The following is a 22,498-nucleotide window of genomic DNA, read 5'->3' as shown; positions in this document are numbered from 1 at the left end:
CCAGGGTAACTTTCTTCACATGGGGTTTTTACCCAGGGTAAATTCGGTGATAAAATGGATGTAAATCGTCTCTGTCGGATTGAAACCTCAAAACCTCCAAAGCCGTCACTTTTCAGGATTCAAATTTGAAAATAGCAAAAGTAGATCTACACACTCAACACCCGTCGCTTCGCGCCACGTTTTTGAGCTTGCCAATCTCCTACTTTGGATGCTTTAGTGTGACGTGTAGTGTGATCAAGAAGGGCCTAAATTTGCGAAAAAACTAAAAGTTTGAATACAGAATTAAGAAATGTCTGCTTGACAGCGATGTATGGTAGGTTTGGTGCTACCTCCAAATGTGTCTCCCTGAAACAGTGTTCCATTTTCAGGAAGCGTCGCAGCTCAGAGCACGGTGAGGGTCAAAGTGATTGTAAAAGGTAAAACCTTCGGCTGTCACCGCACTCTGTTGCAACGCGTGAGGAGGCTGGATGGACTTCACATAGAGGAGACCACCAGCGGCCTGGAGGTCTTAATCGTCTTCTGCCCGGTGCCATTGCAACACATTGACGCAGCAATGAATGCCATCGTCCCAGGTAATAGCATATTGACTTTGTTTGTGAGTCAAGAAACTAAGCCCATTGGCTTCATGGATGCAAAATTATGGATTCCACCAAGGTTATAAGAAGACCCACCCTACCTGATTGGCTTCCTGGCAGGCAAACTCAGGTTAAGGTTAGCATAGTTTTACTGAGGTTATGGTTAAGGTTAGGTGGAGGCATACAGTAGTTACTGAGGTTAGGGTTGTAAAATAATAAGTACTTGCATTGACTCTGTATCTGTAATTCTATGTGCATATTCCACATAACTTGATGGCAAAAATAAATAAAAAAGATACAGAAAGGTTAGTGTTTTGTTCCATCCATACATTAAATGCATTCCTAGAGAGTGAGTGGAACGGATTTACGGACATCACAGAAAAACCTGGCATAACCTAAAACCCAAACCTGTGGGTCGTTTTTCTTTGTGTGCTCTGTGCTGCTTCAATTCATTATCTGTTCACCTCTGCCCTAGTACACTACTGCAGCTAATCTAGTGTTGCCAGATTTTGCTGTGACTAGGCTATGTTTTACTATTACCATTTTGTCTTAAGCCCTAACCACACCAAAGGGTCGAGACGGTTTTAGCGTTGTCCCTGCGGTGTGTCTGTGATATGTCCTGTTGCACGTTGACGCACGTCGTCCCACGTTGTCCCAAGTGATTCAACACATGGAATTCAATGGCCCGAACCACACCAAAGTGTCACCATGCAACCCCTTGCAACCGTTTGGACCCAAGGAGTTGCATGGTGACCCTTTGGTGTGGTTAGGGCTTTAGTGTTCAAAAACACAATTAAATCGTTAATCACAATTATTAGTTTGACAATTTATCATCATGTAAAATGTCATAATTGTGACAGCCCTATGTACACAAATTCTACTATAGTTACTTAGTTTATCTCGGTCAAGGTTTCTCTCTCTCTCTCTCTCTCTCTCTCTCTCTTTCGTCTTCTCAGGAGGGGCGGCCGCCATCCTGGTAGTGATGATAGCGAACGACGTCAATCACCAGAACATCGTGCAGTCGCTGGGCACAGTCTGCAGCAACCGCGGCTGGGACTTAGTCAACGTGCCCTACCACAAGAAGTGCGTGCCCGGCCTGCTGACGTGCACGTTTAGCGAGCAGGCGGTGGTACATCTGCACGGCGTGTTGCTGAAGCACAGCAGTGTTGTGAGCCCTGCTGTTGCTACTGCTGCTGCTACCAGTGTGGATGTTAGAGGTAGCTCTGGCAAAACTAAAGGTGGTGGTGGCAGCGGTGGTGTAGGATCATCGCACTGGCTGGGTAGTAATGATAAACTCAGGAGTTGGCTTCTTTTAAGATGGAGTGCTGTGATCTCTTTTCTTTTTCTGTTTCGTATGTATCTATGGAGTTAACATTACTCAACTCTAATAGACGCCCGGGTGTGGCTAGAATATTCAAATATGTCTTTCCTGTGTATTTTTGGTTTCTTCTTGAAAGCTGAAAGCCTTTGAGTCAAAAGTACCAATCAAGAATACACAGCTGTGGGCAAGTTCAGGTGGAAGGTGCTAAGGTAAAAACCAGGTAGGCCTATATGTAATGAACTGGTAGGTGTGGCCACATAAAAACATCACTTTAACACTTTCTGTAATCTGTACACTTTTTTTCATTTTTTTCATTGAATCTTCCTTGAATACTTTTTTTTTTGCTGTAACCCTACAGCTGTGGTGCTCAGCCTTTTCAGGCTGTGACCCCCCCAAAATAATCACAATCTTTGAACTGGGGAACAACCCCCACCCACAACCCTAACCAGCAATTTAATTTAAATATTGAGAAAATAGCTGATCTAAAAACGTCACTTTCTAGATCAGCTTTTTTTTTTTTATAAATACAAATAAATTGACAATTTGGCCAATGTTTGACCATTAAGTGGTTCAAAATGTTCTTCTACTTGGCTCTTTAGGGACGTCTTAATTTGTTTTATCATATAACACCATTGCATATCATTTTCTCATGGATGTAATCGAGTACATTTGAGCAGGGCTCGGATAAAACATAGAGTGGAATAAATATATGCATGTCAGTAGGACCGTTTTACAACTTACTCGAAAACAATGTAAGAGCTTGAATTTGTTTTCTATAGGGGGTATCATCTGAAGCGCCACACTGTTGTACAGGATATACTCTGTTGATTAATGCTGTAACTGCACACTGATGTGAATAAACACTGACAATAAAGCATATTGTGATCTAATGAAGTTATACTACCCAAACCTCTCGTCAACGTTTCATCGAAATGAACCACTTGAACCATAGCTTTCCTGTTCTTGGGGTAAACATTTGCCAACAAAATGTAGATCTACAAGCTCACAACAGGGTGCATTGCGATGCCTTGTGAGCTTGTAGATAAGCTATATTTGGTGAATACACCTGAGGAACTCAAATAAACTTCATATAGGATTTGTGTTTGTTAATGCTGTAAATGCACAGCATGTAAATAACAATGGTTATGCATTCATTATTATTCTTTCGTTCTATTTCTATTGTTCCCTTTAATACAAATTACAAATAAAAAGAACACCTGCAAAAGCTTTTGCTATTTCGTATTTACAGTAGGCCTACACCTGCAAAAGGTTTTGCTCTTTAGTATTTACACCTGCAAAACCTGTGTGAGCCTAGGGTTAAAATATGACGAGGTTGAAACATGTAATTTTCTAATGAAATTTGAATATCTTTCACCCGCTGTCATGGGAATTAGTGATTTCTTTTCTTTCATTGAATCCTACTCAATTGAATTCCTTTACGCCAGAAATGTATCCGTTGACAACAATATTATAGCTCTAACAGAAGCAAAGATATGGGCTATATGCTGTATTGCTGTAAATGACAGCGGCCATTTTTTTAAACAGATATATTTCAGAAATGAAGAGTGAGCTTATTTGTCTCTTTGAATAATTTCTTTCCTATTGAAGTTACTTCCATGCCAAATGGAAAATTAAAAACGTTTTAGGGGGGTGGGGACTGGGGAGAGGGTGGAAAGTTACCCTCTTAAAACATGTTTCTTCTAATTAAATTATCATAGTTTCCTGTTGTCATGGTAATGAGAAAACAAATTGGATTTTTTCGTCTTGAAATCGATTTAATTGGATTCCAGAAATGTACACTTTGACAACAAATTCATAATTTTAGCTCTATAACAGAAGCAAAGATATGGGATATGCTGTATTGCTATATGGTGGCGGCCATTAAAAAACCCCAGATATATTTCAGAAATGAAGAGTGATCTTATTTGTCTATTTGGATAATGTCTTTCCTATGACCCTAAGGTACTTCCATGCCAAAGATAAACTAAATTAAAGTTTTAGGGGGTGAGGGGGTGGAAAGGAATACTGGACAACTCACCCCGGTGCTTGCCCGTTTTCCTCCCGGAATTTTCACCAGTCAGGGGGATAACTTTGTAATATGCTTTTGGCTGTTTGTATTCTTTTTGGAAAAATATAAAAATATACTCCTGTGTATTTTACTTATATTGACCCTATAAACAATTTAGTATTATTTAGTATATGTAAGGTTTTGCCCACTCAAATGGTACCTCGTCAGATAATCCCAACATATCCTACAACAACTTCTGTGAACAGACTTCACACTGTAGTAGCTTTTCATAAATTATATTTGTACTTAGGCTGTTTTGCTGTCATGAAAGTTTATAGTTAGAGAAATTCAAAGTCCAGCCGTCTGCTGTCCAGCCTCTCCCACCCCTCACTGGGGAAAATTCTGGGAGAAAAACAGAAGGGGTGAATTGTCTTGTTACCGTGGAAAGTTACCTTGTTAAAATCTAAATACATTTGCATATTTTACCCCTGTTGTCATGGTAACGTGAAAACTATTGGGTTTTTTAGTCTTGATTAATTTTATTGGATTCCTTGACCCTAAAATTTTATACTTTGACACCAATATTATTATTATAGCTCTAACAGAAGCAAAGATATGCTGTCTGGTGTAATAGTGGTTCATTGTCGGCGGCCATTTTGAAAATGTGAATAGGGTAATGCAGCTTGTGTCTTTGGATAAATCTTTTCATATGACCCTAAAGGCTCATACATAGTCTGGATTTACGGTGGTGGGGTGACCACCGAACTACAACATGACGTCACGAGCCGCGGTGAAGAGCAAACCACCGCCACCGCTCCAGCCCTTCTCTCTGTTTTTACTCACCACCGTTCAACGTTATTTCAGCTCTGGTGGTCAACTCACCACCGGAGCGGTGGTCATCTCACCACCGAAAATCCAGACTATGAATAGGCCTTAAGGTAGCCTACTTCCATACCAAAGGAGAACTCTGCATCATGATTTGAAGTTAAAAGTGCATTAACTCCTCCACTAAAAGGCAACACAGGAATATGCAACGAGCCAGCACAATCGAACAGCTGTCAGTGAGACATAACAGCTACATTTACATGTAAAAACCTCTCTCTCTGCTGTTACCTCGAAAATACAACGGTTTTACGGGGCGACTTGTCCGGACTTTTGGGGCCTTGGGGGCCATCGGGCGCCCAAAGTCCGGCCTTCGCCGGGCTTTGGGCGACCGATTCTCCCGTTACGCGGGGCGACGCATTTCTTTCTACGTCCGAGCATAGACATGGTAACGCCCCGCCCGCCTCTGATTGGCCTACCGACACTGCCCGTCTTGCCTGTCCTCCGAGATGCAAGGCTACTCCGTGGTGGGATATACAAGTACAAGAGAATGGCAACGTACGGGACAGTAACTTGTAACTTTATTTTTTGTATCAGAGGCAAACTAATATTGTTTGTGCCGTTTGCTTTGATTGAATAATTGATTGAACAACTATGATTTGATTTGGCTGTGTTCTAAATTAAAGTGTTGATTATCCTGTATTAATCTAATTAATGGGGGCGACCGATCTTCGCCGCTTGGGGCAAGTTGGAAAAGGGGCGAGCGGTCCCCGTATGCGAGTATTCGTAACAAGGCTGCTATCTACCGACAGAACTCTGTCACTACGGCTCAGAGTCTGTCCAGTCTCGAGTTATATGGTTTGTTTACAAACGGTCACACAGACTGAAACTGCGTTCCGTTTCTTCCAGACAGGGTAAAGTGACTGACCGACTCTGAATGAGAGACATCTTGATCTGTCACCAACGGTTATTTTAACGGTCTATTTTCCCAACGGAACACCGACCGACCGCTTCAAAACGAGACTTGGTACGTGTCCCTGGACTGACTTTCTGCTCCAATGGACTTTATTCCTTGAAAGCTCACATGTTGTAGACAGATTATGATAGATTAACACCGTTCATCCAGCTGGGAAGGGAATTCAACTGACCCGAGACAGCAGGTGGGTTCCTTTAATTCTGCATTAAAGCATTCTTCATGTACATATATTCCCATAGGCCTATACTACTGTAGTAGCCCAAACATTTAGACTCGTAGTAGTCTATCAATTTATAGCACAATATATATATTAGATATATAGATTATATAGATAGATATAGATTCTAAAACTTAAGCTGTCAAGCGATTTAGATATATGCTCCCAACCAAACTCCTATTTTGCTATGTATTAGGCCACATAACATAAAAATGAACCACATTTTGATGAAAATGAACCACATTTTCCATTTGTACACGAGTCAGTTATACAGATCACCCTCAGCCTAAGTGTCCATTATTTGCAGTTATTTGCCCCTCCATATAAGATTTGTCAACATTGTGTTTTTCAAAAAGCAGTAATAAACTCACATCCATTCATGTGTGAGCTTGTAGATCAGCTGTATGTAGCCTATACTAAAACAATGGCTTAAAAAGTGTTGAAATGAACTCTTCTCCATTCATTTAGCATGGACCCTGTACTACCGCAGTACTTAACGTGTATAGTTTATACTCCCTCAAGGACATATTATGGAGGTCCCCGGACCCCACTTTGAGAACCATTATGTTATGCTCAGCGATAACTATAACTGAACACTTTGCATTGCTCACACAGTACTATAGTTTCCCCTCATGCAAGTAGGTCAACATTAGCTGCTGCAGCTAGCATTGTGTTGCTAAGCTAAAATGCATGTTTGTTTATGTTGTGTGTGTGTGTGTGTGTGTGTGTGTGTGTGTGTGTGTGTGTGTGTGTTTGTGACACATTTCGTGTTAGGGCACACTTGTCGGTGTGACTGACATGCTGTTGGGTCGCGTTCTGCGGGTGACGTCCACGTGCATATAGAGCACCGAAGTCCTGACGTAACTCGCTCATCCCGACGATTCCCCTGGTTCACGGAAGTAGTTTCTCTATGGAGAATAACATGGGGTGATCTTAATATCGTCTACTATAAGCGTTGTGGTCCAAAAATAAACAAGCTGTCTCGGCGTTATTGTCAGGGAGGTGTCTCTGTATCGTTTGCAACAGTCAGTCACTCATATATGATACAGTCTGCTTCTAGCGAAAATCTAACTAATTCAGCAGCAGTAACATTAGCGTTTTCTCTCAGTCAGTTGATTCTTCATATCCATGTGAGTGAAGCGGCCGGGATGACATGTTTATTTTTCAAACACAGTTCTTATATGAATCAATCTAAAACTCCTCCTATGGTGATTTCAATGCAACTAAACAAATACATGAACCTGGGGACTGACGCCCTCTACTGAAAGTGACGTCAGACTTCGGTGCTCTATTGTTGAGAACAAGATCCTGTGTCGTTTTGTGTGAGCAGACATTAACCCCCAGACTGCTGTCTAAAGTGTGCTTCAGTGACTGTTACACAAGTCCAGTGAAGATACCCACACACAGGAGTAAAGTCGAGGAAATGCTCCAATTGTGCTTATATAGTTTTTGACGACCTTGCCTTTTCATTGCATTGTGCAAGCCCTGGTAATTATGTAATATATTGTAATAATGCAAAATTACAATGTAATGTAATTATGTCAGCACTTCTGAGAGTGTAGAAATGAAACTTACAGACCCGTAATATGGTCCATTGCATGGGTTTCTTACTATCAACCATTTAGCCCCTCAAGGACCAGTAGTAGGGTTCTCCTAGCCTGGGCTTCCATTTCGGCGTTTATGATCCGGTCGGGAGTGGATGGTAACTTTCATCATGTTGTAGTCAATGATTTGTAGTCGTCTGTCAGGAAACCACAAGGCGGAATCGGTACTATGAATGGGTACTTCTTATTCCGCCAATCTAATTCCTGCCTGATGACTACAAATCAGTGACTACAACATGACACAACATTTCCTCCGAGGTGCAAAGCCCGGTGACACGAGGTCTGGTCTGTGTTACAAAACTGCCATGTGATCCGCTCGGTAGCGGATGATATCGTTACGTCATGTTGTAGTCATTCGTTCGAACCTAGGCTCCCCAGAGTTAGTGTTGAAGTGTCCTTGAGCAAGACAATGAACCCCTAATTGCTCCTGATGTGCTGGTTGGTGCCTTGCATGGTTTCCGCCACGGTCGGTGTATGAATGTGTGGGTGAATGTAATGCACAATCTATGTAAATCACCTTGGATAAAGGCGCTATAGAGCGCCCCAGTCCTGCCCCCTCGAAATCCCCGTTCATTTTCCTCATAGACTTTTCAGAAAGTATTTATTTAAAGACGTTTACGCCGCGGACAAAGCCAACTCTTGTCGTGACAAATCATGACAACAAACACAATTTGGAACAACATATTTTCAGATGGGGGTCGGCGGCCAATTTCATATATTTTTGGGGGTCCTTGACATGAAAATGTTTCAGAATGACTGACATAGAAACATGGGTTTTCTCAGAAAACTGTCAGGATTTAGAGGACATTTGTAGAATCGTCTTCAGGTCAAAATGGGTTCATTGCAATCTAATCTTCATAATGGTCCCCTCCCTAGCTGACACTGAGAGTGACATGATGCATCCTGCCATCGTCTCCTCTGACATGGCTGCTGTGACCGCTGCCGCTGCTGGTCAAGATGTCACCACAGAGGCCCGGGTGATGGGCGAGGAGGACCAGGTGATGGGCGCTCCACACTTCAATCCATAATTATAGGGCTGTCAGTTATCATTTAGGACATTTTACACCACAGATTCATTGTTACTTGGCTTTGCAACCCTGTTAGAGTTGCCCCGTTAGAGTTGCAACCCCATATGGACAGAATCAAATAAATCATGTTATGGCGAGAGTGTGCCCCGACAGCCACTCAAAGTGGAGACTGGCCAATCACAGCGCCTCCTTAACTCAAACGCGAAGAGGATTCTCTCTCTCTCTCTCTCTCTCTCTCTCTCTCTCTCTCTCTCTCTCTCTCTCTCTCTCTCTCTCTCTCTGTGAGGATTGAGCAGTGTGACGTGGTGTGGCTGTACATTAATTTACATTAGTGTGGAACGGTAGCCTGGAGCTAGTGTCTTATGCCTATGATTTGGTAAATAAAATAAATCAAGTAATCTAGCCTTTCCCTCACACACACATGGTCTTTAGCCAGTGTCATATCCCTCACACATGGCTCGTCACGAGATGCAGCATCATGGGAGATGACACACAACAAGAGCACCGGGGTTCCAGACTAATGGTTTTTCCACCACTGTCCCCCACAGAGTTCCGCGCTACGAGCTTGTAGATCTGCTATTTTTGAATCGTTGAATATAAAACGTGTTTCAGAACGTTTTTAACTCAAATCCTTGCTTCTATGGGAAGGGGGGGGGTCACCTGGAATAAACATATTTTCAGATGGGGGTCCGCAGTCAAATGCAGATAATTCATAATTCTGGGGGTCCTTGACATGAAAAAGATTGAGCACCACGGACATAGAAACATAGGTAGTTTAACGATTCATTGTCACACAATTGCGATTGTGTGTGTGTGTGTGTGTGTGTGTGTCTAAATGGGTTCATTGCAATCTAATCTTCATAATGGTCCCCTCCCTAGCTGACACTGGCAGAGAGTGACATGATGCATCCTGCCATCGTCTCCTCTGACATGGCTGCTGTGACCGCCGCCGCCGCTGGTCAAGATGTCACCACAGAGGCCCGAGTGATGGGCGAGGAGGACCAGGTGATGGGCGCTCCACACTTCAATCCATAATTATAGGGCTGTCAGTCATCATTTAGGACATTTTACACCACAGATTCATTGTCACAAATAATTGCGATTAACAATTCAATTGGTTGGTTTTTGTTGTACAGGGCAGATATACATATAACCTAAATATACAAATATTAGTGAGTGATAGTGACTTATGCTGCGTTAACACTGGCAGAGGCAAAAGATACAAAGTTGCAAAGCTACAGTACACTGCATATTTGTAGCGTTGTGACTGAAGTTGAAACCAGCTCAACTTATTATTTTCAGCAGCTACAAACGTCGGATGTATCTTTGTATTTTCATGTTGCTGGCTTCCATTGAAAATGTATGGTATCTTTACATCTGCCCGTGTGAATGCAACATGACATATTTAATATATTATCTTTATATGTTAACCCCGTTCATTTTCAAACCTTCACCTTCCTACAAGTGGGCGACTGTGGCTCAGGAGGTAGAGCAGGTCGTCCAATGATCCATGTGTTGGCGGTTCGAATCCCGGCTCCTCCTGTCTACATGTCGAAGTGTCCTTGGGCAAGACACTGAACCCCAAATTGCTCCCGATGTGTTGGTTGGTACCTTGCATGGCTTCCGCCGCAATCGGTGTATGAATGGGTAAATGTAATGTACAACAATGTAATGCACAATCTATGTAAAGCGCCTTGGATAAAGGCGCTATATAAATGCACCATTTACCATTTACCAAGTTGCGATGCGACACGTTGTTTGAAAACATTTCAACAAGGAAGCAATTGTGCAAAAATAATTGTGATGATCTCAAATAATTGCAATTATTCCGTGACAGGCCTATCCACGATAAGTCCTTGTTCTGTCAGTGATTGTGTGGACAGTTCGTTGCCATAAAGTCATACATTTCTCCTCTCGTCATTAGCTGTATAAGTGTGACGGTGTCTCCCGTGAGGCCGTGGTTGCTGCTGTCTGTGATGAAGACTGTGATGAAGGTCTGGACAGACGGGAAGAGAGCGGGATGGAGGATGAGGATGTGAGGGTGATGATGATGATGATGACCCCTGGCCAGGTGGATCCAATTAGCAACGAGACACAAAAGACGGAACCCATCACCACCACCACCACACATGGCGAGTAACACTCACTTCATGTTTTCCCCCCTCTGGCCTTCATCTTCTTTTTTTTAAGACCAGAGGTCGGTTCTAAAAACTTCTGCTGAATCCTAACAGTTTTCTGACAAACAAATGTTTCTATATCAGTGGTGCTCAAACCTCCCCCAAAATGATGTCTTTGGCTGCGGACCCTCATCTCAAAATATTTTGTTCCCAGGACCCCCAGAAATAAAGATTGTAGTTGTTCACAAATGTTCAATTAAAACAAATATATTCAAGGATTTGCACATATTTTCAGGACAAGGCCCCCTTGCCTCTGTTGCTGTATATTGTCTCTCTCATACGCAAGCATGGAATCCTCTTCGTGTTTGAGTAAATGGTCACGCCCAAATCCTACTACTAGTAGGGGTTAAAGTACAGTTTTAGACTGTGATGGAGGGGAGCTGTATGTCTCAATCGAACTTTTGGCTAATTTGTATGACTGACTTTAAGCCACGAGAGACACCATCGTGAACGTTGCAAAGTTTGCTTTGCAACCCCGTTAGAGTTGCCCCGTTAGAGTTGCAACCCCATATGGACAGAATCAAATAAATCATGTTATGGCGAGAGTGTGCCCCTACAGCCACTCAAAATGGAGACTGGCCAATCACAGCGCCTCCTTAACTCAAACGCGAAGAGGATTCTCTCTCTCTCTCTCTCTCTCTCTCTCTCTCTCTCTCTCTCTCTCTCTCTGTGAGGATTGAGCAGTGTGACGTGGTGTGGCTGTACATTAATTTACATTAGTGTGGAACGGTAGCCTGGAGCTAGTGTCTTATGCCTATGATTTGGTAAATAAAATAAATCAAGTAATCTAGCCTTTCCCTCACACACACATGGTCTTTAGCCAGTGTCATATCCCTCACACATGGCTCGTCACGAGATGCAGCATCATGGGAGATGACACACAACAAGAGCACCGGGGTTCCAGACTAATGGTTTTTCCACCACTGTCCCCCACAGAGTTCCGCGCTACGAGCTTGTAGATCTGCTATTTTTGAATCGTTGAATATAAAACGTGTTTCAGAACGTTTTTAACTCAAATCCTTGCTTCTATGGGAAGGGGGGGGGGTCACCTGGAATAAACATATTTTCAGATGGGGGTCCGCAGTCAAATGCAGATAATTCATAATTCTGGGGGTCCTTGACATGAAAAAGATTGAGCACCACGGACATAGAAACATAGGTAGTTTAACGATTCATTGTCACACAATTGCGATTGTGTGTGAGTGTGTGTGTGTGTGTTCATAATCACAGATTGCACAGGGCAGATACAGTATGATAAATAACACGTCACCTTGTAGTTCTGTTTTTTTAATGTTTGAAAATGTATGGTTTACTGAAACTGTGGTTTGACACTAATACATTATCACAAAAAAAAACAACTAAATACATGATCTTTGGAGAAAAAAAAATACATTCTAACACATTAGTTGAATTAAAGATTGATAATGTAAAATTGGAAACAGTCTATGAGAACACATTTTTAGGAGTAATAATTGACCACAAATTCACCTGGAAACCCCATATAAAGTATATCCGGTCCAAAATAGCAAGAAGTGTTGGTGGAGAATACTGGGGGAAATACTTACAAAGGAAACCTCCAGCCACTACATAATACAAAAGAGAGCCATAAGAATAGTGCATAAGGTAGGGTATTATGATCATACTAACAAACAGTTTTACAGGTATAATACATTGAAGTTTATTGATTTAGTTGAACTTAAAACAGCTCTTATCATTTATAAAGTAAGAAATAGACTAATTCCCAAGACCATCTTGTCTTATTTCATTGGTGTAGGGTGGAATTCTCGTATCTGACTTTTGTTTTGTGAATCTGTTAATGTTAATGTAATGAGTATTACGAATCATGTTCTGTTGCATTTATAAGCTTTTAGCTTCTGCCTATTCCTTTTGATCATCTTGATGTTTTGTTTTGTTTTTATAACAGCTTCCATTCATTGTCTTTAAATATTGTATTTGAAACTGAAGGATGATCAAATAAACTAAACACAATACAATGGACCTTTTTCAATTTCAACATGGAAACATTTGAAGATTATGCAAAAAAAATAATTGCGATTATCTCAAATCATTGCGAATATATAATTATTGTGACAGACCTATCCCAGAACACCATTTTAATTTTCCAAAGTGAATGTCAAACGACCCCAAACATTGTGAATAGTGTTGCAACGCGTGACTGTTTAGGAGGGATTGTGCCTGTAATCAAATGTTGTTATTCTGTTTTCCTTGAGAGCCCCCATGGCTTTGTAGAGACACACAGAGATTCCCTTTTAAGACGGTCTGATGTGTTGTTGAGAGAGTTTTAATAGAAGACCATTATTGGAGGCTTGCGCCTTAAGTCGTCTTTCAGAGGGGCCAAGTTAAACGTCACTGCCCGGAACTCTGCCCCGAAATCAATGCCAGCGTGGATGACTCACGGCTTTAAATGTCAAAACACATCCTCTAGTATTTCGGGAGCATTATGGTTTTTACCCATGATGCCAAAGGTTAAAACCTTTAGTTAAAACCCTGGATTTAATTACAATGTGCCCTTATATTCAAACAACATCTCCCCGTTGGCCATGTTCTGTGTTTGGTGTCATTTTTAGGTTAATGTCTCACACACTGTGTGGAGTGCTGCATCTTTTGTGAATGGAGATGCCCCGCGTTGATCCGTGGAAAGGAGACTGACATTTTATTGATGTCTACCAGAGCTTGTGAGATCTGCATTTTCTGCTAGGGGTGGTTTTCAGGACTGGACAAAGTAGCTGGAAAAATATATAAAATATTAAGAACCAATAACTGACTTGCTCTTGATCGTGTAGGTTAATTGAATAAATAATGTTGTGTATATACATGTATGTATATCAAAATAATCAACAACAGATTGCTTTTATTCATATTTGTGCAATTAAGTTAGTTAGTTAGTTAGTTTCATTTATTGTCCACGTGTGGAAATTCGTCTTCGGTCTCAAACAGTAAAAAACAAACGGTTACAACAACAGCAACAACACTTAACACAATTATTTTCTCATGGCAAAAAGTGCAGGACAACAGTGGCAGATACATTGGAAAAGAAAACTAATCTAGCGAGACATGGTATCATTTAGTGCCTTAATGGCATTAAGTGGTTGCGTTCCTGTACTGCCCGTACTTAATGGTACTGTGTGTGTGTGTGTGTGTGTGTGTGTGTGTGTGTGTGTGTGTGTGTGTGTGTGCGCGCGGCTGTGCGCACGTGCAGCTAAGGAAAGAGCCAGAGAGAGGAGCAGGAGGAGGAGGAAGCAGCACAGAGAGAAGAGGAAGATGTTGATGAGGAACAAGCCGCCGCCGCCCGCGGCCCCGGCCGACGGCCTGGACAGTCTGATGTCAGAGCTACCGTTCGCCTTCGCCAGCTCCGCCGTGTGGAAGGACCTGGGATGTACGTATTGTACAACATCAATGAAGTAAGGGATAATATCTGCCTAGGCGGTCATCGTCGGGAGATAATTCACGGGGGGGGGGGGGGGGGGGGGTAACCACCGACGTGGAGTGAAGATGGTTAATCGGCGACATACCAAAGCCTACACGGGTTGTGCAGTCGACGTGCTGTGATTGGCCAGTCGCTGTGATTGACAGCCTAACCCTCCTAACCTTAACCTCAAGAATACTATACCTAAACCTAACCTTAACCTCAAGAAAACTGTACCTAAACCTAACCCTTAACTTAACCCCAAGAATAATATACCTAAACCTAACCCTTAACTTAACCCCAAGAATACTATCCCTAAACCTAACCCTTAACTTAACCCCAAGAATACTATACCTAAACCTAACCCTAACCTTAACCTCAAGAAAACTATACCTAAACCTAACCCTAACCCTTAATTTAACCCCAAGAATACTATACCTAAACCTAACCCTTAACTTAACCCCAAGAATACTATACCTAAACCTAACCCTAACCTTAACCTCAAGAAAACTATACCTAAACCTAACCCTACCCCTAACCTTAACCTCAGTAAACTTAACTTTCCCGGGGGCGTGGTTATAAATACAACCCGTGTAGGAATTAGTATGTAGAGGTTAATCACCCTGAAGGTGAATTATATCCCAGACAATGACCACCTCGGCAGATATTATCCTGCTGATTACATGGCTACTTAATAATCAATTAATAAATTGACCCATAACACAACAAAATGAGATATTTCCTTGCTTGCTGTAATGAAAGTATTCCATAAGTGTCGCTCTGGCCGGCGTCTGCCCAGCTGCAGCACTGTCGGAAAACAAGGAAGTGGGTTCATCAAATAGAATCCATTAACGGGTACTGCTTCGTCTATTTCTCACTCAAATGTTTTTTGAGAGCAATGTTTAGCTGTAAATGGCATTGTGTGTGTGTGTGTGTGTGTGTGTGTGTGTGTGTGTGTGTGTGTGTGTGTGTGTGTGTGTGTGTGTGTGTGTGTTTACAGCAGGTGCTCCGAGGCTTTGATTAGGCATCGGTCTGTTAAAATAAAAACTATTTACTTTTCCCACATGCATGCACTGCATTGATATCTACAGCTTGCATAATTATTGCTGAACGATTTGTTTACTTGATTAGATCTAAACCACACCAATGGGTCGAGACTCCAGACGTAACTCCTACATGAGTAGACGCATGTAGACGTAGCGTACTGAATCACTTGGGTCGACCTGGGCAGAGTGTAGAGTAGGAGAGTAGCGACACGCTTTGATCTCGCCGCAGAGCGGGTGCCTATGGGCTATAGATCCAAACATTGCTCCTATGACTGGAACCATCCCATTGAGATAGAATGAGCACTTCCGCATTCCATTGTTACAATGGGAGTCAATGCTAGCGTCTCACTATATTACTCTGGACCTGGGTTGGCACTTGGCATGCGTCACCATGCACTGATGTGCAACAGGACACACTGCTGGGAAGAACGCTAGAACCGTTTTGTTGCGTCTTGACCCACTGGCGTGCTTTGGGCTTAACGCTGCAACAGCTAAAGATAGAATAAGTGATATTTTATTGTTGAATGGGTCTAGATGATTGTTATATATATGAGTGTATTTTTTAAATTATTATTATTATCCAATCGGGAACGAGAACTTGCACAGGATTAGGGATGGGTATCGTTAGGATTTTTTCGAGTCCGGTACCGATTCCGGTTCTGCTTATCGATTCCGGTTCTTAACGGTTCCCTATTTCGGTTCCAAAATGATATAAAAGAGGTCAAATGTTTAACAAAAAAGCTCAATGTCAATTTAAGACATGTAATGAATAAATAGTGTGACATCCTCTTCCTCCTCATTCAGTTGAGCCATTTGTGGATAATATAGTAAAAAAAATAATGGTATAAACTTAAGGTCAATTGTTTTTCACAAAGCTTTTATTACAAAGACTTTGCTTTAAGACAGATGAATAGAGTATAGACCAACATCCTTTTCTTTAACAGTTGAGCCATTTGTGGATACTACAGTTACCTCTTACTACAAGTAAGACGCGCAAACGCGTGAAGCGAACGCAGCTCGTGTGTGTGGTTGTGTGTGTGTGTGCTACAGCTGCGCCCTGTGTGTGTGTGTGTGTGTGTGTGTGCGTGCGTGCGTGCGTGCCACAGCTGCGCCCTCTGGTGGCGGGCCGGTGGTGTAACAGCGTGACACACACACACAGCGTGACACACACACACACAGACACTCAGCCCCTGCTGTCATAGTAAGTGGCTCACTGCGTTCGCAACTACTGACAATGACAACAAATATGCCTGAGAGACTACACAACATAAACATCACTGCAACACATCACTGCAACACAAAGTCAGAAATCTAGAAAAAAATATCATGTGGTGCACAGTCTGCATGGCATGTCAGAGCAGAGTGTATACTGTATACTAAAGACATGTATAATGAATAGTATAACATCTTCTCCTTTATTGAGCCATTTGTGGATAATATAGTGATTCTTTTAAATGCATCTATATAATATTGATTCTGTATTTACCCAGGGCAATAGTGTTACTAACGGTTTTGGAACGGTTTTGGACACAGGCTACTTCTCTTATTACCAATAACAAATAAAAGCATGTCTGAGATCTGAGAGCAACACACACGATTGACTGTGTAAATTAGCATCGCTAATGAAGGGGAAGGGGCAGCGTGTCAGTGGGGGATCATTGAAAACAAAGGCGGCTTGGTTTGCTACTAACAGAAATGTGCATGCACACGGGCTGCCCAAAGTAGGCTATCTTTTGTTGTTTTTTCGCCACCTCTCGAAGTTAGACTGGGTATCTGACCCTACGCCGTGATCACACACACACACAAACACTCACGGGTGCGCACTCGAAGTGAGTGCACCGACGCTTTCTCTCCTTGTCTCATGTTGATTCAATGCTGCGCAGCCAGCGTGCTGCGCACGTATGCAGTGAAGACTCAGACAAGGCGCAAGATTCCTGTCCCCTCTTAAAAGTTTCCTCCCATAAACTTTACTTGAAATCAGATCAGCTCTGTTCCCTGCGCATCTATTAAGGGAAGAAAATAAATAAATAGCGTGTGACCGCGTGTCTGTGGGAACCGATAGAGAGAACCGAAATTGAATTATTGTAATGGGTACCCGGTACCCAGGCACGTTCGGTTCGGTACATACTTGGTACCGAGATTCGGGACCCACCCCTACACAGGATACACAAGTGATATTGGAACCGGAAGTGATGACGCACAGAAATGAGCAGATTTGGAACTGGAACACAATACAAATGAAGCTGACAAAAGGGTACTCTTTCCCCATTGGCTGAAATTGCCAACGCACCTGACAAAAAGGGACGTTTTCAGAGCTGGAGAGGATAGACCCTGGCTGCGTTCAAATTCATTCCCTATGCCCCATATAGTGCACTACTTCCGCCATTTTGTTATATTGTCCGAATGTGTAGTGAGCATTTTTACACCCTAATGTAGTGGACTGAAGTATCCCACAATGCACCGGGAGTTGTAGGGACCATCCGATGGTCACTACAAATATTGTCAAGGTGGTGCACTGTTTTCATATTGCTGGATAATGGATATAATATTTGTTTTATTCATCCATGAATTTAAAAATAATTTAACAACCTGTCCTTGTCAGGGAGGTGACAGCCTGCAGTCACTTATTGTCTGTTCCTAGCGAAAATTCAGCAGCAGCGTTTTGACTGGTTTCTTGTAGTCTGTTGATTCTTCATATCCAAATCTTTCAAACTGTTCTTATATGAGGCGATCTGAAAAAAAAAAAAAAACCCTATGGGGATTACCGGTACAATGCAAATCAAAAGTACATGAACCCACGGACCTATAGCGCCCTCTACCGATATTGACGTCAGGGTCGGTGACGTCAATACTCCCCATACGGGGAGTATTGTCCGAAATCATCACTATTGGAGTCCACTGAGTCTGGATCCCTGTATTATTATCGGTGAAATTTACAACGGTCACGTGACTGTAACCAGCCAATCAGAATCAAGTATTGGGACTAACCGTTTTAGAATTAACATGTTTGTGCGTGTGTTTAAATACAGTAGCATAAATGGACCGTGAAAGTGTAGTGCTGCTGCAATCATTACTCGGACTGATGTAGTCAGTAAATATTGTAAATTATCATCAATTCGCACGCTAATCAATAGTTGCAGCGCTAGTTGGATCATTGTTTTACTGATGGGACTGCCCGTGTGGGTACAGCCCTGCTAACTAATTGATTAGCTGTCTTGACTGCTAATCTTTAAGCTATAGCAGCCAGCTGATTGACTAGGCTTGTAACAATTAACACTGTTTGGCCGTTTGTTCATTATGTTGGTAATTGTAACTAACACCACTGTGTTTCTCTCAGTGGTGGAAACTTTGGAAAGTAACTAAGTACATGTACTAAAGTACTGTTCTTAAGTACCATTTTGAGGTATCTTTTTATTTTTTTTACTTTACTGCAGCATTATAATGAGTACTTTTACTCTTGATACTTTTTGATTGATAAGTACATTTTGATCCAATACTTTTGTACTTTTACTTTGTCAAATGTAGAGTTGCTGGCCGGCTACATATTTGGAGATCTAGGTTGATCCATGTATGGCTATCCAGGGTTTGATGAGGTTTTGATGAGATCAAAGAGGGATCAGCATATGGAATTAATTCTGTACTGGCCATATATGGATTGTGTTTTGAGTGTACAGGGTTTGATGAGGTCAGATCAACATATGGAATGTCAGAACAAGCCAGCTCCATATATGGAGATCTAAGGGTCTAAGTCATTGATTTTTTTTGTCATATGAAAGCAGGGAATACAGTCATTTCAAATTGACATTGGTTGTTCAGTTTGACCCACCAGTTTTGGAGATATGGCTTATTATAGAGTGATGTCTTGCAGAGAAACAGCGAGTTGAGGAAACAGGCTTGAAAGGTTCTCTTCTGTGGACTCTAACATTACACCTATAGCTACATGTTTAAGCATTTATTTCATATTTACATGTCAATGACATCTCTGACATTTATTTCAGATGAAGAGTCTGCCTAGGCCTGACGTTGAAAAAAATAAAAAAAACTTCGCCTGAAATAATATATATTCAAAGATGTGTGCCGCATTTTTATGATTTTTCAAAAATAGCAGACCTACAAGCTCGTAAGTGGCGTGCTATGAGCTTGTAGATCTGCTATTTTTCAATAGTTAAAACACCAAAAGGGGTTCCCGTACAGAATGGGTTAACTCAGTTTGGATAAAAAAAAACTAATATATACAGTTTCTCCTCTCCTGAACAGTTAGTCTTGCCGCCATGACTGTCTGTATCAAAAAGAGTCACATTGTGGAATGGATTCTGTACTGGAGCATGTCTTGAGTGTACAGGGATTGATGAGGTTAGATCACCATATGGAATGGATTCTGTATTGGCCATATATGGAGCGTGTCACGAGGCGTGTCGGACGGTCACAAGGGGGACGGGGGATACAGGTTTTCATAGTGCACTGCGACGGGGGATACAGGTTTTCATAGTACACCTATGGCCGCAAACAAGAGTATATCTGCATTATAGTGTTGATACTTTTTCCTAAAGTAAAAAAAGTTAAAAAAAAAAAGAATATAAGTAAAAGTCTCTCTCTCTCTCTCTCTCTCTCTCTCTCTCTCTCTCTCTCTCTCTCCAGTTGCCCAGGGGCCAGAGCCGACGGCGAAGGACAGGAGGAAGAGGAAGAGGGCAGAGGCCGCCGGGCGAGTGGACAGTGAGGAGGACACGGAGAAGACCAGCAAGAAGAAGAAACGGAGCTATCGTCCAAACTTCTTTGTGTCCATACCCATCACCAACGCACAGGTGACCATTACCCCACTACAAATACACAGCTGATTACACACTGGGGCATCCCCATCACCAACGCACAGGTGACCATTACCCCACTACAAATACACAGCTGATTACACACTGGGGCATCCCCATCACCAACGCACAGGTGACCATTACCCCTTCATCTTACTTCCATATCAGACCCGGAGAACGCTTTGTTTTTACAGTCTATGCCATTACCCCATTACAAATACACAGTTGATTACACACAGGTGACCATTACAAATACACAGCTGATTACACACTGGAACATCCCCATTTCAAATACACAGGTTATACAATGGAACATCCCCATTTCAAATACACAGGTTATACAATGGAACATCCCTATTTCAAATACACAGGTTATACAATGGAACATCCCCATTTCAAATACACAGGTGCATACCATATGGAAGGCACATTTCATATGAGATCAATGGAGGTCACGCACCCACATAAAATGACTAGCTCAACTAGATATACTCACCACACATAGTTTTTTAACCCAATAGAGGTGGGGAAATGGAATTGGTAGGTTTTCTTTAAACCGAGAGGTGCTAGTAGTCTACTTGCCAGCCCATAGAGCCCCATTGTTGAGTACACCAAGGTTTTATGTTAGAAATGTTGAGTATGGGTCCCCAGCATGTAGAAATTGCCGGATGCTAACTTGCATATGTTGAGAAATTTTCATAATTGGCATAATATGTGACCATACCATTAACAACCTATAGAAGGCAAAAAAGTCAAAATGTCATCATGCTTCATGTAGCAAGTGTCAATCTAGGGTTTTTTTTCATGATGCTGAATCCATTCCATTAGTTTAGCAAAAAAACACTCATTGGGCTAAAAGCGGCCATAGCCACTAGCCCACATGTGCTGACATCATTACATTTGTGATGACGGCTATGGCCGTTTTAGCCAAAGGAGTGTTTTTTGTGCAAAACTAATACTTTGAATGGATTCAGCATCATGAAAAACCCCTAGATTGACATGTCACATGCTACATAAAGCATGGTGAAATATTTACTTTTTTGCCTTCTAATAGGTTGTTAATGGTATAGTCACATATTATGCCAATTATGAAAATTGCTCAACATATGCTAGTTAACATCCGGCAGTTTCTACATGCTGGGGACCCATACTCAACATTTCTAACATAAAACCTTGATGTACTCAACATGTCCGGGTTCACATTCTGGCAAGTGGATTAACATCTCCCCATGGCATGGCAGCCCCTCTCCCCCACCTCTGTTTTATTTTCTTTGATGCAAGAAAGATGTATTTTGGCACTGCACTGCGGCAACATGGGCATAAGGGCTACGCTTGCATGTGGGCCCTTTGTCTAAGACAAATGTCTTCCTCGTGAGACAAATAATAAAGAACCTTGAACCTACTGAACAATTTCCCCTTTACAGTATATAGACTCCTGACTCCACCCCTGGCTAAGCAGTCAGCAAATCACAATGCATTAGAAATACACCCAAGATGCTCCTCATAATTATGCGATCAATCGGAGCTCTCTTCAGGCAATCAAGGCAGCTTCCCCCAATAACTGCATCTGCATAGATAAACACAGGCATTTTAGATTCACATGCAGAATGTGCACCTTCTGTGAGACTGAGAATCTACATGTTACGAATACAATACAGCATAAATAAATATTACAATCTGACAATACTCTTGACAGAGGCTTCTCTGTCACAATTGTTGCTTGAAATGTCCCTTGTTCTTTAACTTCTGTTGCTTGTGCCACGATAATGTCAAGCTACACACTCTTTTTCTGACTTTGATATGGTTGGGTTGGTGCATTTCATATGCAAGTTTTATTTATATGGAATAAGTTGACGAAACACGGAAACTACTTTTCTCTATGAATTTAGTTTATTTTGTAAGCAACACCATGCAGTTCAAATTTCAGAATCGTTATACAAGAATTGTGGTCCAAAAATAAACAAAATGTCCTGGCAATATTGTCGTGGCAGTGGCTCTGTAACGTTTGTAATATGATACTCATATCATATGCAGTTTGTTTTTGGCGATAATGTAATTAATTCGGAGGCAGTAATTTTGATTTCTCACCGTCAGTTGACGCATCATATCGCGGCGCGTCATGAGTTTAGGACTGTGTATATATATAGGGCAGAAGTGGTTATTGTACGGTATGTTTTGTAATAATTTAAAATCCACAAAGTAACTAAAGTTGTCCAATAATTGTAGTGGAGTAGAAGTACTATATTTACTCTGACAGTGACATCTAGTGGAGGCGAAGTGAAAGTATTGAAAATTGGAAATACTACACTGGTGGTGATTGCCTGTCCTCTTGTCCAATGGCAGATCATCTCAACCGTGGCTGAGATCCAAGAGGCGGTGCTTCAGCAAGAGCCCCGATTGGCCAAAGCCATGATCCCTGTCCCCAGCCTGCACATCACCCTATTGGTCACTCACCTCGCCAATCAGGAGCAAATAGACATGTGAGTGGAGCA

At 41.9% G+C, this 22,498-nt stretch overlaps 2 protein-coding genes across 2 annotated transcripts in view; both read left to right on the top strand.

Annotated features, from left to right (window-relative positions):
• Positions 1-5,865: 5,865 nt before the first annotated feature.
• Positions 5,866-10,691, top strand: LOC310876804 (uncharacterized protein; the record flags this gene model as incomplete). Its single annotated transcript, XM_083790458.1, has 4 exons — positions 5,866-5,890; positions 8,400-8,521; positions 9,431-9,556; positions 10,476-10,691. The coding sequence occupies exons 2-4, from the start codon at positions 8,417-8,419 to the stop codon at positions 10,689-10,691; spliced, it is 447 nt and encodes a 148-aa protein (XP_083646584.1). The 5' UTR covers positions 5,866-5,890; positions 8,400-8,416.
• A 3,262-nt stretch (positions 10,692-13,953) lies between these two features.
• Positions 13,954-22,498, top strand: part of akap7 (A-kinase anchoring protein 7) — a 121,635-nt gene continuing 113,090 nt past the window's right edge. Inside the window, exons 1-3 of the mRNA XM_083790406.1 lie at positions 13,954-14,125; positions 19,840-20,003; positions 22,350-22,486. Of these exons, the coding sequence (XP_083646532.1) occupies positions 14,011-14,125; positions 19,840-20,003; positions 22,350-22,486 (416 nt within the window). The 5' untranslated portion in view covers positions 13,954-14,010. The remainder of the gene's footprint in view (positions 14,126-19,839; positions 20,004-22,349; positions 22,487-22,498) is intronic.

The sequence above is a fragment of the Protomyctophum parallelum genome, assembly GCF_964188405.1.
Source record: "Protomyctophum parallelum genome assembly, chromosome: 19".
Classification (NCBI taxonomy): domain Eukaryota; kingdom Metazoa; phylum Chordata; class Actinopteri; order Myctophiformes; family Myctophidae; genus Protomyctophum; species Protomyctophum parallelum.
This window is presented reverse-complemented; position numbering and strand designations above follow the sequence as displayed.